This window comes from Scyliorhinus canicula, chromosome 6, assembly GCF_902713615.1.
Source record: "Scyliorhinus canicula chromosome 6, sScyCan1.1, whole genome shotgun sequence".
Classification (NCBI taxonomy): Eukaryota; Metazoa; Chordata; class Chondrichthyes; order Carcharhiniformes; family Scyliorhinidae; genus Scyliorhinus; species Scyliorhinus canicula.
In genome coordinates, this window is record NC_052151.1 from 185,939,130 (window position 1) to 185,952,513 (window position 13,384).

Below are 13,384 nucleotides of genomic sequence, written 5' to 3' on the forward strand. Positions count from 1 at the left end.
AACGAAAGAAATCCACACAACATAAACCCAAAGTTTTTCACAGCATAGTTCAGCTCTCCTCAATCAAAGTTTAAGGTCATCCTTCTCCTGCCAGTCCATTCTCCTTCACGAAGTCCGCTGCCTTTTCCACCAAGCCAGAGTATAACTCCTGGCCCCCATAGGTCACCAATAGGCGGGCCTGGTACAGTAGTCCGAATTTTACGCCCTTCTTGTACAGGGCAGACTTGACCTTATAAAAGCTCATCCTCCTCTTCGCCAGCTCTGCCCCCAGGTCTTGGTACAGCTGAGCCTCAAAATCCTCCCAGGGTCATTGCCTCGTTTGCCTGGCCCACCTCATGATGCGTTCCTTGTCCAGGAACTGATGCAATTGCACCACCATCGGCGCGGATCCCCGGGCTTGCACATCAGTGCCCTGTGGGGCCCGATTCACCTACAGTGGCCTGTCTAACGCACCTTCCCCAAGCAGCTTCTCCATCACCTTCCCCACATATGCACCTGCATCCAATCCTTTGATTCCCTTCGCCAGACCCATGATCCGGATGTTCTACCTCCGAGAACGGTTCTCCAGGTCCTCCACTTTCTCCATTGGTCGCTTCTGCTGGTCACGCATCAGCCCAATCTCTGTTGCCATCGAGGTGGACTGGTCCTCCTGCTCCCCCGCCAGCTCCTCCAACCTCTGGATCGTCTGTCCCTGGGCTGCCAGTCTCGTCTCCATGCGGTTAACCACCGCCTTTATTGAGTCCACCGACCGGGCCAGGTCCTCCGCACTTTCCTTCTGCTGTTGTCTGAACTTCTCATTCAGGAAGCTCACCAACTGGTCCATCGACCACTGAGCCGGCAGGGCCCATACCCTGCACATCCGCCATTTCTGCATGTGTTGCATGCTTCTCGTTCGCCTCAACCCACTGGTTCGCTTTTTTCCGGGCACCTTTGGACTGCAACTCCATTAACTAAGGGTCATTCTCTTCTGCTCTCACTTCTGCACCTATTTTCTTTTAACAAAATTCCTGCAACAAAGGCCACAAAAAGACCATCATGAGCGGGAGCTGCCAAATATGCAACCTCTCACTCCATGGCTGCCACCGGAAGCATTCTTTACCATGTACTTCTAAATACTCCGCAATCTCATCCTTAGTATTGGACATGAAGTCTTGCCAACAAACAAAGTCAGGCTAACTGGCATATAATTTCCTATCTTCTGCCTCCCTCCATTCTTAAACACGGGTGTTAAAATCGCAATTTTCCAATCCTCTGGGACCCTCCCTGCTTCCAGTAATTCCTGAAAGATCGGGGTAGCACTGCAGTCTCGTGCGCCGAGGTCCCAGGTTCGATCCCGGCTCTGGGTCACTGTCCGTGTGTTTGCATGGGTTTCACCCCCACAACCCAAAGATGTGCAAGGTAGGTGGATTGAACATGCTGAATTGCCCCTTAATTAGAAAAAATGAATTGGGTACTCTAAATTTATTAAAAGATAATAAAAAAAAAATTCCTGAGAGATCTCCACTATCTCCTTCAGAATCCTGGGATGTAGTCCATCCGGTCCGGGTGATTTATCCACCTTCAGACCTTATCTCAGCACCTTCTCCTCCGTGATGGCTACTTCACTGCCCACTGACTCTCTTGAAGTTCTGGCGTGCCACTGGTGTCTTCCACTGTGAAGACTGAAGCATCTTTGCTTTGTTCAACATTGGGGAAGGTGCTACATAAATGCAAATTGTCTTGTGCCTTTTCTATTGTTTGTGTCCCATCAGTCTACTTTTCTTGCCCCCGCCCACCGAACTCGCCAACAATCGGCAAATAACTAACATTGGAGGGATTCAAACCTGGAGTTTAGGGGGGCAGGATGCTGGGAATCTGAAAGATGAACGAGCTGGAAACAGTGCAGGGCTGGCAGCACCTGTGGAGAGAAGCAGAGCCAAATGTGACGCTTCACGACTTTACAGTGGAAAGGGAGGTCGGCGTTAAGAGGTTAGTTTGTAAGGACTGAAGAGTTGAGTGTTTTGAGGAGAGGGGGTAATGACGGCAGATTTCACAGAGAGCAACAACTTCGTAAGAGAGAGAGTAAGGGCGGTACGGCGTCGCAATGGTTAGCACTGCCGCCTCACGGCACTGTGGACCTGGGTTTCGATCCCAACCCCAGGTTACTGTCTGTCATGGCTATATTAGCCGCCCAGTAGTAATTGCAGAAGTTCGGTAGCGCCCACCCACCCACCCCCGACTGCGCTCCAGCAGGGTTTAACTGCGGGGTTTTACCCATCCACTCAAAGCCCAAAATAGCCTTATTCACCCGCCTGAAATTCTTTCCTCTTTGTGATTAAAGGAGCAGCCATTAAGGCCTGTGTTGGAATGTATCGACCTGTTGAGTGATGAAGACAGCGAAGGAAACACTGCACAGCACCACAGGGTGAGCACTTGATTGTATTGGTAGTTTATAAAGGTGTTTGACAGGGGTAGACACCGAGAGAATGCTTTCAGTTATGGAGCATTCCAAGTCACACAGTGTTATCGTCACTACTGGATCCAGTTAAGGAATTCAGGCGAAACTACTTTTTAAACCAGAAACTGGTTGGAATGTGGGACTCGCGACAAGGAGTAGTTCAGTTGATCAGCGATGCTTTTTAAAAAATAATTTTTATTGGAATTATTTACAGAAAATATGATAACAAACAATGAAATGCAACAAAATAACCCCATAATAACTGTAACACCCCCAAGACCGTATCAACGCATGTATCACATCCCCCCCACCCCCCACCCCCCCAAACCCAATGAACAACAAGAGAACTTAAAAATAAATTAAAATTAAATAAACAAACATAGTCATCGTCGTCGTCCCCCCCCCCCCCACCCCCTTCCAGAACTCCTCCAGTGCCGGGCATGCCCAGAACATATGGGCATGGTTCGCTGGACACCCCGAACACCTGACACACCTGTCTTCGCCCCCAAAGAACCTACTCATCCAAGACCCGGACATGTGGGCCCGTTGCAGCACCTTGAATTGGATGAGGCTAAGCCGCGCACACGAGGAGGAAGAATTAACCCTCTCCAGGGCATCAGCCCATGTCCTGTCTTCGATCTGTTCCCCCAGTTCCCCCTCCCACCTAGCTTTCAGCTCCTCTACTGACGCCTCCTCCACCTCCTGCATTACCTTGTAGATATCAGATATCTTCCCCTCTCCGACCCAGACCCCCGAAAGCACCCTGTCGCTCACACCCCTCGCGGGAAGCGAAGGTAATCCCTCCACCTGCCGCCTAGCAAACGCCTTTACCTGTAGATACCTGAACATGTTTCCTGGAGTGAGCCCAAATTTCTCCTCCAACTCCCCCAGGCTCGCAAACCTCCCATCAATAAACAGGTCCCTCAGCTGTCTGATGCCCGCTCTGTGCCAACCCTGGAATCCCCCATCAATGTTCCCCGAGACGAACCGATGGTTCCCCCTTAACGGAGCCTCCATCGAGCCTCCTACTTCTCCCATATGTCGCCTCCACTGCCCCCAAATCTTGAGGGTAGCCGCCACCACTGGACTCGTGGTATACCTCGTAGGAGGGAGCGGCCACGGCGCCGTTACCAGGGCCCCCAGGCTTGTATCTCCACAGGACGCCCTCTCCGTCCGTTTCCATGCTGCCCCCTCCCCCTCCATCACCCACTTGCGCACCATCGACACATTGGCTGCCCAATAATACCCCGAGAGATTGGGTAACGCCAGCCCCCCCCCCCTATCTCTACCCCGCTCCAAGAAGACCCTCTTCACCCTCGGGGTCCCATGCGCCCAAACAAAGCTCATGATGCTGCTAGTCACCCTTCTAAAAAAGGCCCTTGGGATAAAGATGGGCAAACACTGAAAGAGGAACAAGAACCTCGGGAGAACCGTCATTTTGACGGACTGCACTCTACCCGCCAACGATAGCGGCACCATGTCCTACCATTTAAATTCATCCTCCATCTCCTCCACCAGCCTGGTAAAATTAAGCTTTTATGGAGAGTCCCCCAACTCCTGGCCACCTGCACCCCCAGGTATCTGAAACTCTTCACTGCTCTCTTAAACGGGAGCCTCCCAATTCCCCCCTCCTGATCACCCGGGTGTACTACAAATACCTCACTCTTGCCTAAATTTAACTTATAGCCCGAGAAGCCCCCAAACTCCGCTAACAGCTCCATCACCCCCGGCATTCCCCCTTCTGGGTCCGCCACATACAACAGCAGGTCGTCCGCATACAGCGATACGCGATGTTCCTCCCCACCTCGCACCAGACCCCTCCATCTCCCTGACTCCCTCAACGCCATAGCCAAAGGTTCAATCGCCAATGCAAAGAGCAAGGGGGACAGGGGGCACCCCTGCCTGGTCCCACGGTAGAGCCTAAAGTACTCCGATCTCCTTCCATTGGTAACTACACTCGCCATCGGAGCCACGTAGAGCAGCCTCACCCATTTGATGAACCCCTCCCCGAATCCGAACCGCTCCAGTACCTTCCACAGGTACCCCCACTCAATTCTATCAAACGGTTTCTCTACATCCAGCGCCACCGCTATCTCCGCCTCCCCCTCCACCGCTGGCATCATAATAACATTTAGCAATCTCCGCACATTCGTGTTGAGCTGCCGTCCCTTGACAAATCCTGTCTGATCCTCGTGTATCACCCCTGGCACACAGTCCTCTATCCTGGTGGCCAGGATCTTCGCCAGCAACTTAGCGTCAACATTGAGGAGCGAGATAGGCCTGTATGATCCACACTGCAAGGGGCCTTATCCCGCTTCAGGATCAGAGAGATCTGTGCCCGCGACATCGTCGGGGGCAAAGCCCCCCCCCTCTCCCATGCTTTATTGAAGGCTCGCACCAACAGGGGGCCCACCAGATCCGCATACTTTTTATAAAATTCCACCGGGAACCCATCCGGCCCTGGCGCCTTACCTGACTGCATTTGTCCAATTCCCCTGACTAGCTCCTCCAACTCTATCGGCGCCCCCAGCCCCTCTACCAGCTCCTCTTGAACCTTTGGGAAACATAGCCTGTTCATGAAGCTCTCCATCCCCCCCCCTCTCCCCATTGGAGGTTCCGACCGGTACAGTTCCTCGTAGAAGTCCCTAAAGACCCCATTTACTTCTGCCCCCTTCTGCATTACATTCCCACCCTTATCCGTCACTCCACCAATTTCCCTAGCCGCATCCCGCCTACGGAGCTGATGCGCCAACATCCTGCTCGCCTTCTCCCCATACTCGTATACTGCGCCCTCCTCCACTGTGTCTCCGTCTTTCTGGTGGTCAACAAGTCAAACTTGGCCTGCAAACTACGCCGTTCCCCCAGCAACCCCTCCTCCGGTGCCTCCGTGTATCTCCTATCCACATCCAGGAGCTCCCCCACCAGTCTCTCCCTCTCCTTCCTCTCCCTCCTTTCCCTATGGGTCCGGATGGAGATCAGCTCCCCCCGGATCACTGCTTTCAGAGCCTCCCGGACCATCCCCACCCGGACCTCCCCCGTGTCGTTAGTATCAAGATACCCCTCAATACTTCCCCGGACCCTCCTACACACCTCCTCATCAGCCAGCATCCCCACATCCAGGCGCCAGAGTGGGCGCTGGTCCCGCTCCTCCCCCATCTCCAGATCAACCCAGTGCGGAGCATGGTCTGAAATCGCTATGGCCGAATACTCGGCATCCTGCACCTTCGGGATCAATCCCCTGCTCAGGACGAAAAAATCTATTCGGGAATAAACCCTATGGACATGAGAGAAAAAGGAATACTCCCGCGCCCTCGGCCTCCCAAACCTCCAGGGATCCACCCCTCCCATCTGGTCCATAAACCCCCTCAGCACTTTGGCCGCCGCCGGTCTCCTACCCGTCCTTGAACTGGACCGGTCCAGTGGGGAATCCAGCACTGTGTTAAAGTCTCCCCCCATGATCAGGCCCCCTGCCTCCAGGTCCGGAATGCGGCCCAACCAGCGCCTCATGAAGCCAGCGTCATCCCAATTCGGGGCATATACATTAACCAGCACCACCGTCTCTCCCTGCAGCCTACTCTTCACCATAATATATCTGCCCTCCTTGTCCGACACCACCTCAGCCGCCTCGAACGCCACCCTCTTCCCCACCAGAATTGCCACCCCCCGGTTCTTCGCGTCCAATCCGGAGTGAAAAACCTGCCCCACCCACCCCTTCCTCAGACGAACCTGGTCCGCCACCTTCAAGTGGGTCTCCTGGAGCATAGCCACGTCCGCCTTCAGCCCCTTCAGATGAGAAAATACCCTAGTTCTCTTAACCGGCGCAATCAGCCCCCTCGCGTTCCAGGTGATCAGCCGGATCAGAGGGCAACCCGCCCCCCCCTCCCCTGCCGGCTAGACATAGCTTATCGACTGCTCGCCCAAGGCCAGCGCGCCCCGCCCGACCCGTTCCCCATGGTGATAATGCCTCTCCTCTACCCCCCGGCCCACACCAGCTCCTTCCTGGCCATTCCAGCAGCAACCCGGTATCTCTTCCCCCCCAAGCTCCGCCCCCCCTGCCCCACAGCGCGGGAAACCAGAGGAAAGCCCGCGCTTTCACACTGACACACCCCACCCTTCTGACGCAGCTCCCCAAAATCCAGTTTCACCCAACCCCCAGCCCCGTACAGAAGAGAACATATAAAACACAAACCCTCAACATTCCCCACATAACCCACAACCATACCCAACAGACAGACCCACCCGGAAACAGAGCAAAAAGAAAACCAGCATAAAAAACACGTGTGAAAATTGCAAAACAGCAACAGCGAAAACAGCAACGGCCATAGTGTGTCCCCAGACTCTAGTTCGAGTCCAGCTTCTCCGCCTGTACAAAGGCCCACGCCTCCTCCGGGGACTCGAAGTAGTGGTGCCGGTCCTTTTATGTCACCCACAGACGCGCAGGCTGCAGCATTCCAAATCTGACCTGCTTGGCATGCAGCACCGCCTTCGTCTGGTTGAACCCGGCCCGCCGCTTAGCCACCTCCGCACTCCAGTCCTGGTAGATTCGCACTACCGAATTCTCCCACTTGCTGCTCTTCTCTTTCTTGGCCCAGCGCAGCACACACTCCCGGTCGCTGAATCGATGGAACCGCACCAGCACCGCCCGCGGGGGTTCATTTGCCTTGGGCCTCCTGGCCAGCACTCTGTGAGCTCCCTCAAGCTCCAGGGGCAAATGGAAGGACCCTGCTCCCATCAACGAGCTCAACATCGTGGTCACGTATGATGGAAGATCCGATCCCTCCAGCCCCTCCGCCAGGCCCAGGATCCTCAAATTCTTTTGGTTCGTGCGAACGTCCAGCTCCTCCAAGCGGTCTTGACACTTTTTGTGAAGTGCCTCGTGCAACTCCACTTTCCCCACGAGGACCACGGCCTCCTCCTCCCGCTCAGCGGCCTGCTGCTGCAACTCCCTAATGGACACCTCCTGGGCCGCCTGGGTCTCAAGCAGCCTGTTTGGTAGTCGCATTCAGGGAGTCCAGCAACTCAGCCTTCAGCTCCGCAAAACTGAGCTTGCTGCTCCTGCGCCCACTTCCTTGGGGAGCTGCTGCAGCTTTTTCCTTTGCCCCACTCCGGGTGAGTACCATACATTACGGGGAATACTCCTCCAGACACCTTCCTCCACCGGGATTTGTCGAGACAGCGCCGTTTGGGGCCCTCGAATAGGCCCAAAATTTAAGTAGCGGGAGCTGCCGAACGTGCGGCTTGGCTCCGCATAGCCGCAACCGGAAGTCCCCTTCAGCGATGCTTTTAAAGCGAAGCTTAATAAGCACATGAGGAAACAAAGGAATAGACGGGGCATGTTGATATGGTGAGTTGAAGAAAGATGGGAGAAGACCCGTGTGGGGCAGCAACCTCATCAAGATGTGTTGGAATGAATGGCCTGTTTCCTGTGTGGTATACAAAGAACAATACAGCACAAGAACATACCCTTCAGCCCTCCCAAGCCTGTACCGGTCATGATATCAAACCTGGCCAAAACCCTCAGCATGTCCTTGTGCCGTATCCCTCTGTACCCATCCTATCCATGTATTTGTCAAGATTCCTTTTCAACGTCATTAATGTATCTGCTTCCACAACATCCCCTGGCAAATTGTTCCAGGCACTCACCACCCCCTGCATAAAAAACTTGCCTCGCACATCTCCTCTAAACTTTACCCCACAGACCTTAAACCTATGAACTCTGGTGACTGACCCCTCCACCCTGGGAAAGACTGCCTGCCCATCCACTCTATCCATGCCCCATATAATCTTATTCCTATGTATATAAATCTCCGATCTTCTGCACAGCTAAAATGTGATGATATGCAGTTTGGGAACCTGGTACCCAAGATTTTTGTTTTTACGTTGTACAGTACTTCAGAGGTGAAGGATTGGTGAATGATGGCTGTAAGCCATCTCTGGAGATTGTAATCCTGGAAACATTTTGTTGGGAATTGTTCAGATGAGTACCGTCATTTTGTTGGCACCTGCTTTCAAGATCTCTGTCACAAAAGTCCGACCATTTATTTCAAAATCCCTGCTCCTTAGTCGCTCTGAGTTGGAACTTGGAATATATGGAATACTGTAGCACAGAAGGAGGCCATTTGGCCTACTATGTCCATGCTGGCTATTTTTGCAATGGGCATCTCAATGTCACTGGGTGGTTCATCTCTTATTTTATGAATTCCGACTCAAAGTAAAATCCACCTTGCAATCAGCAAACACATCTGGGATCTCTTGCGCAAGATATTCGGAGCTTCATAGCCGCGGGGCTGGATTCTCCGTTTCCGAGACTAAATGTTGTCGCCTGCGGAGCATGCGCTGACTTTTACGCCAGAAAAACCAGCGCCATACCTGCACCGATACAGATACCACTAATGGGCTAGCACCGGTGCCACGTGGAACACCAGTAAAAGCTGTGCCAGATTCGCCGGCTCTGTGATTGGCACGCATGAGGCTCATATGCCGCAGTCGCACATAAACGATCCCCCCCCCCCCACAAACACACACGCACACCAACCATCCCAGCCAACAAAGTGGCTGGAAGGAGAGTGACCCAAAGATTCAGAGATGCTGAGCTGGGCACCGTCCTCCCTCCCCCCCTGGAGGAATGTCCAAATCTACATGCCAGCACCCATGCCAGCAGCCATGGCCGGGTGCCCTGACCACTGAGGCCACCAGCTACCCACCCCCTGGGTTGCATGCGTCGGACCATCTAAACGTTTTGTTGCATGTGTTTTTCCCCCCTCCCCAGGAGAAGGCCGTGCGCACCCGTTGGGAGCTGGAGACGACTGGAGGGGGACCACCAGACCTGCGGCCCCCCGCCGTGGCCAAGCAGAGGGCCCTGAACTTGGCCGGCAGCCCAGAGGAAAGGGTGGTTGCTGGCCATGGGTGAGGAAGTGAGACCCTGCTGAGTTGCGGTTCCCCATGATCTGTGTGCCGAGACCCCCTCCCTCACCCCCACACCACCCTCCCCCGGCCCGCGGTCTAATCATACATGTCATCTTGTGTCTTGCAGGACCTGCCGGAGATGGGGCGGGTCCATCTGGTGTCTCCCGCCCCCAGCCAGTGCCAGAGCCGGTGCCCCCTGCACAGCCTGACTGGGAGAGCAGCCAGGACACCCCAGAGCTCTGGTCGGAAGATGACACTGATTTTCCGTCACAGCTGTCTCTAACACTCTCCGCCATCCCAGAGGCACTCGCCTCGGTTGGGCACTTTAGTGACCAGGCTCCTGGAACACTATCTGGTGGTCATCACACAGCTGATCCAGTACAGCAGGTGGTGGTAGGAGCACCCAAGAGGCCGGACGCTCGGAGGGCAGCCTGGCCCCAGGAACCAGCTGCCGTTCAGACGGGTCCTGGGCTCCTGGAACATCCAGTCCCAACCACAGTGCAGATGCAGTTACAGAGCCAGGGACCACTTGAGGGGATGTCGGAGAGCATCCTGCACCTGTGGGCACAGGTGGAGTCGTCCAACCACCTGCAGGAGCCGGAGGTGCTGCTGACCATGCGTGCCACCCATGCCAACACTGCACGGGTGGCGTCCGCGGTGGAGGCATTGGGGGCGACGGTTTTGGCTATGGTTCAGCATGTCCAAGGTCTGGGGCATTCTGTGCTGGCGGCGGACGAGGCCCAGGACAGGCAGCCATGTGCCAGAGTCACATGGGCATCGCAGCGGCGCTCCTCAGCATGGCCCAGTCATAGCAGGCCATGGCTGAGAACGTCAGTGGCATTGCTCAGGCGCTGACCGTCGTGGCCCAGTTCCAGAAGGAGGTGGCCCAGTCCCAGAAGGAGATGGTACAGTCACTGGCTGATGTGGCACAGACCCTCAGGGTGGTGGCACAGTCAATGGGTGATGTGGCGCAGTCCCAGACGGAGATGGTCCACTCCCTGTGCTCCATGGCCGCGAGCATGCAGACCCTGGCCGAGACCCGAGCGGGCCTCCAAGACTGGCTGTGCCAGGTGTCGGGGGAGCCTCTGGGGATAGCTCTGCTCACACCCCTGTCCCTTGGTGTAGCACGGGGGCCATGAGGCACCCCGAAGGAGTAGGAGGTGATGGGGCCTGTGCCGGAGATTCCCCCAAGGGAGGTGCCAGAACACCGCAGCACCTCGGACTCCCCCTCTCCTGTCCCTGGCGCATCTGGTGGGCAGCGGTCATAACAGGGCGGCACCACGCCACCTGGGACACCCGAGCAGCGGCTGGGCCCATCCAGGCATGGTTGACCTAGGAGACGCGCACCAACAGGGACCCTCGTTGCAGGCCAAAGGCCACAGCAGGCTGCCTTCACCCCTGCTGTGCCATCTGGGGAATCACCTTGGCGTAGCGTTAGTGCCCGTAAGGCCAGAAAGTTAGACACCAGTTAAGTTGGCACGGGTGCAGGGCACAGTTTAGTTATCGGGGCTAGGGCACAGATCTGCAAATATTTGTTCACAATAAACACCTGTTAACACCGTTACAACCTGCCTCGGTGCTCTGTCTGATGGGTGTGAAGGGTGGGCTGGTCTGTGCTCGCCCCGTGGGGGAGGGGGGTATTGGGAGAATGTGGGTGGACCGTGCTCTTGAGGAAATGCTGCACTGTCTGAAGCAACATCTTTTGGATGAAGCATCGAATCAAAAGGGAGAGTCGGTTCATTTAATTGACTTAAACAGCAAGCGTGTGGTTCAGAACCATCCAACCAGCATGGGTGCAATTCCTATTCCGGCTACAGAATTTGCCTCCTCGCCCTGCACTGGAGAATGGTAGACAACGGCAAACCACTGCCAGGAGAAACCGCTCGGGATGAAGCACCGACCAACAAGGAGCCACGGGCCTATCTTGGAGCAAGGCACGCAAGCAATGGAACTGAATCTGTCTTCTCCTATCAACTACACATGAGTTATGGACGGGGGAATATTTGTTGGATGCTATTGATATGGATTTCCAGAGGGCATTTGATAAAGTGTTTGATGGGGACTGCTAGCTAACGTTAAAGCTCATGGAATTAAAGATACATTATTGACCTGTTGGCAAATTGGTTGAGCAGTCAGAAATGGAGAGTTCGGATTAATCGGCAGAAACTCTGGTGACTTGTGGTGTTGAATAAAGGATCTGTACTGGGGACGTAGCAGTTCACTGCACTGTTAACTTATTGCTAGGATCGAAATATATCCAAATTTGCTGATGACGCAAAGGTAGACCGCATTGCAAGCAGATTAGATGGAAGGATACCATTTAATAAGCAAATTATTAGATTAAATGGGCCAAATTGGCAAATGCATTTCAGTGCAGGCAAACGTGAGTCATCCACTTTGAACCTAGGAATTTAGTGTGACCAGTCCGCCTACCGTGCACATCTTTGGGCTTGTGTGGGGGGTGAAACCCACGCAGACACAGGGAGAATGTGCAAACTCCACACGGACAGTGACCCGGGGCCGTGATCTGACCCGGGTCCTCGGCTCCGTGAAGTAGCAGTGCTAACCACTGCGCCGCCACGTTAACATTTTCAAACCGAGATTGGATGCCAAGCCACACAAGTGTTTATTAATGTAGCTGACCAAAAGCTTTGACAAAGAAGTCGGTTCTCGAGGAGCACCTTGAACGAAGAGAGAGGGGTGGAGAGGATTGGAGGTTTGTGGACGAGGCAGCTGAAAACCGGCTGGCCAGTAGTGAAATGATTGAAATTACAAATGCACAGGAGGCCAGAATTAGAAGAATGTGGATATTGTGAAGGCTAGCAGTGCTAGAGGAGATTACAGAGATTGGGAGAGGCGAGGCCACAGAGGGATTTCAAAACCAGGATGGGAATTTTAAATTTCAAGCTTTGGACTGGGAGCCAATGGCGAGGAACGATTGGCACTTGCTGCGAGTCAAGACGTGGGTGCAAAGTTTTGGATGACCTCCGGTTTGCAGAGGGTAAAATGTGGATCTTGAAGCAGGACCACATTGTAAAGAATCCAATGTAGAGGTAACACAGGAGCGAGGGTCTCAGCAGCAGATGAGCCAAGTCGGGGGTGGAATCGGATGGTGGTGGAAATGGGCAGTGTTAGTGGTGGTGCAGTTTCGTGGTTGAAAGCTTGTCTGAGGGTCGAACATGACACCAGAGTTCCGAATGGTGTGGTTCAGCCTCAGATGGTCAGTGGCGAGGGAACGTAGTTTGTGATGGGGACCAACAAGAATGGCGTCGGTGGAAAGGAGAAGGGGCGGTGTCGGCAATTTTATGGGGAGGTTCTGGGAAAAGAGAAGGCACTGCTGGAGGGGATTAAGGCAAAGTGGGAGGAAGATTTGTGAGAGCATGTAGGAGGGACTGTGGTGTGAGGTGCTCCGGAGGGTAAATGCCTCAAATTTGTGCGCGAGGTTGGGGCTGATGCAGCTGAAGGTGGTGTATAGGGCGCACCTCACAAAGGCGAGGAGGAGCCGACTCTGAGGGGGTAGAGGATGTTTTTGAACATTGCGGTGGTGTGGGGGGGGGGGGGGGGGGGAGGCGCGCAAACTGCGTTCATATGTTTTGGTCCTGTCCAAAGCTGGAGGGGTAACGGAGGGAGATGCTCAGGGTAATTTCGAAGGTGGTACTTGTGAGGCTTGAACTGGGTCTTCTGGAGGCCATATTCGAGGTATCTGATCGACCGGGGTTGGAAGCGCCTGAAGGTGGATACTGTTGGGATGGAGATCAGTGTCTCCACCCTGTGCCCTGGCGTGGCGGGGAGATCCATTTGGAGTTCGAGTTGAGGGGAAGGATAGAAGGGTTCTACAATTCATGGGCTTTGTTTATTATGCATTTTTTCAAGAATTGGATGACATCGAACATTAGGGGGGGGTTTGGGATGTGTGTGTTGTTGGTGACTATGGGTGGATGGTGGATTCCTCAATCCTTTACTTTGATATTTAAAATGTTGAGGGTTGTTTAGGAGTTGGTGGGAGGGAGGAATTGTTGGCCGGGGGATTAACATTGTACT

At 54.3% G+C, this 13,384-nt stretch overlaps 1 protein-coding gene across 8 annotated transcripts in view; it reads left to right on the top strand.

The window, feature by feature from the left end:
* Positions 1-13,384, top strand: part of znf451 (zinc finger protein 451) — a 102,815-nt gene that overhangs the window by 13,004 nt on the left and 76,427 nt on the right. For 5 of the 8 annotated variants that reach the window (XM_038800649.1, XM_038800648.1, XM_038800653.1 and 2 more), the window contains one exon: positions 2,321-2,404. The exons of 2 other annotated variants lie outside the window; for them this stretch is intronic. In XM_038800649.1, the coding sequence (XP_038656577.1) occupies positions 2,321-2,404 (84 nt within the window). Of the gene's footprint in view, positions 1-1,947; positions 1,969-2,320; positions 2,405-13,384 lie in introns of those variants that run through there. One more of the 8 variants, XM_038800654.1, reaches the window with a different exon arrangement.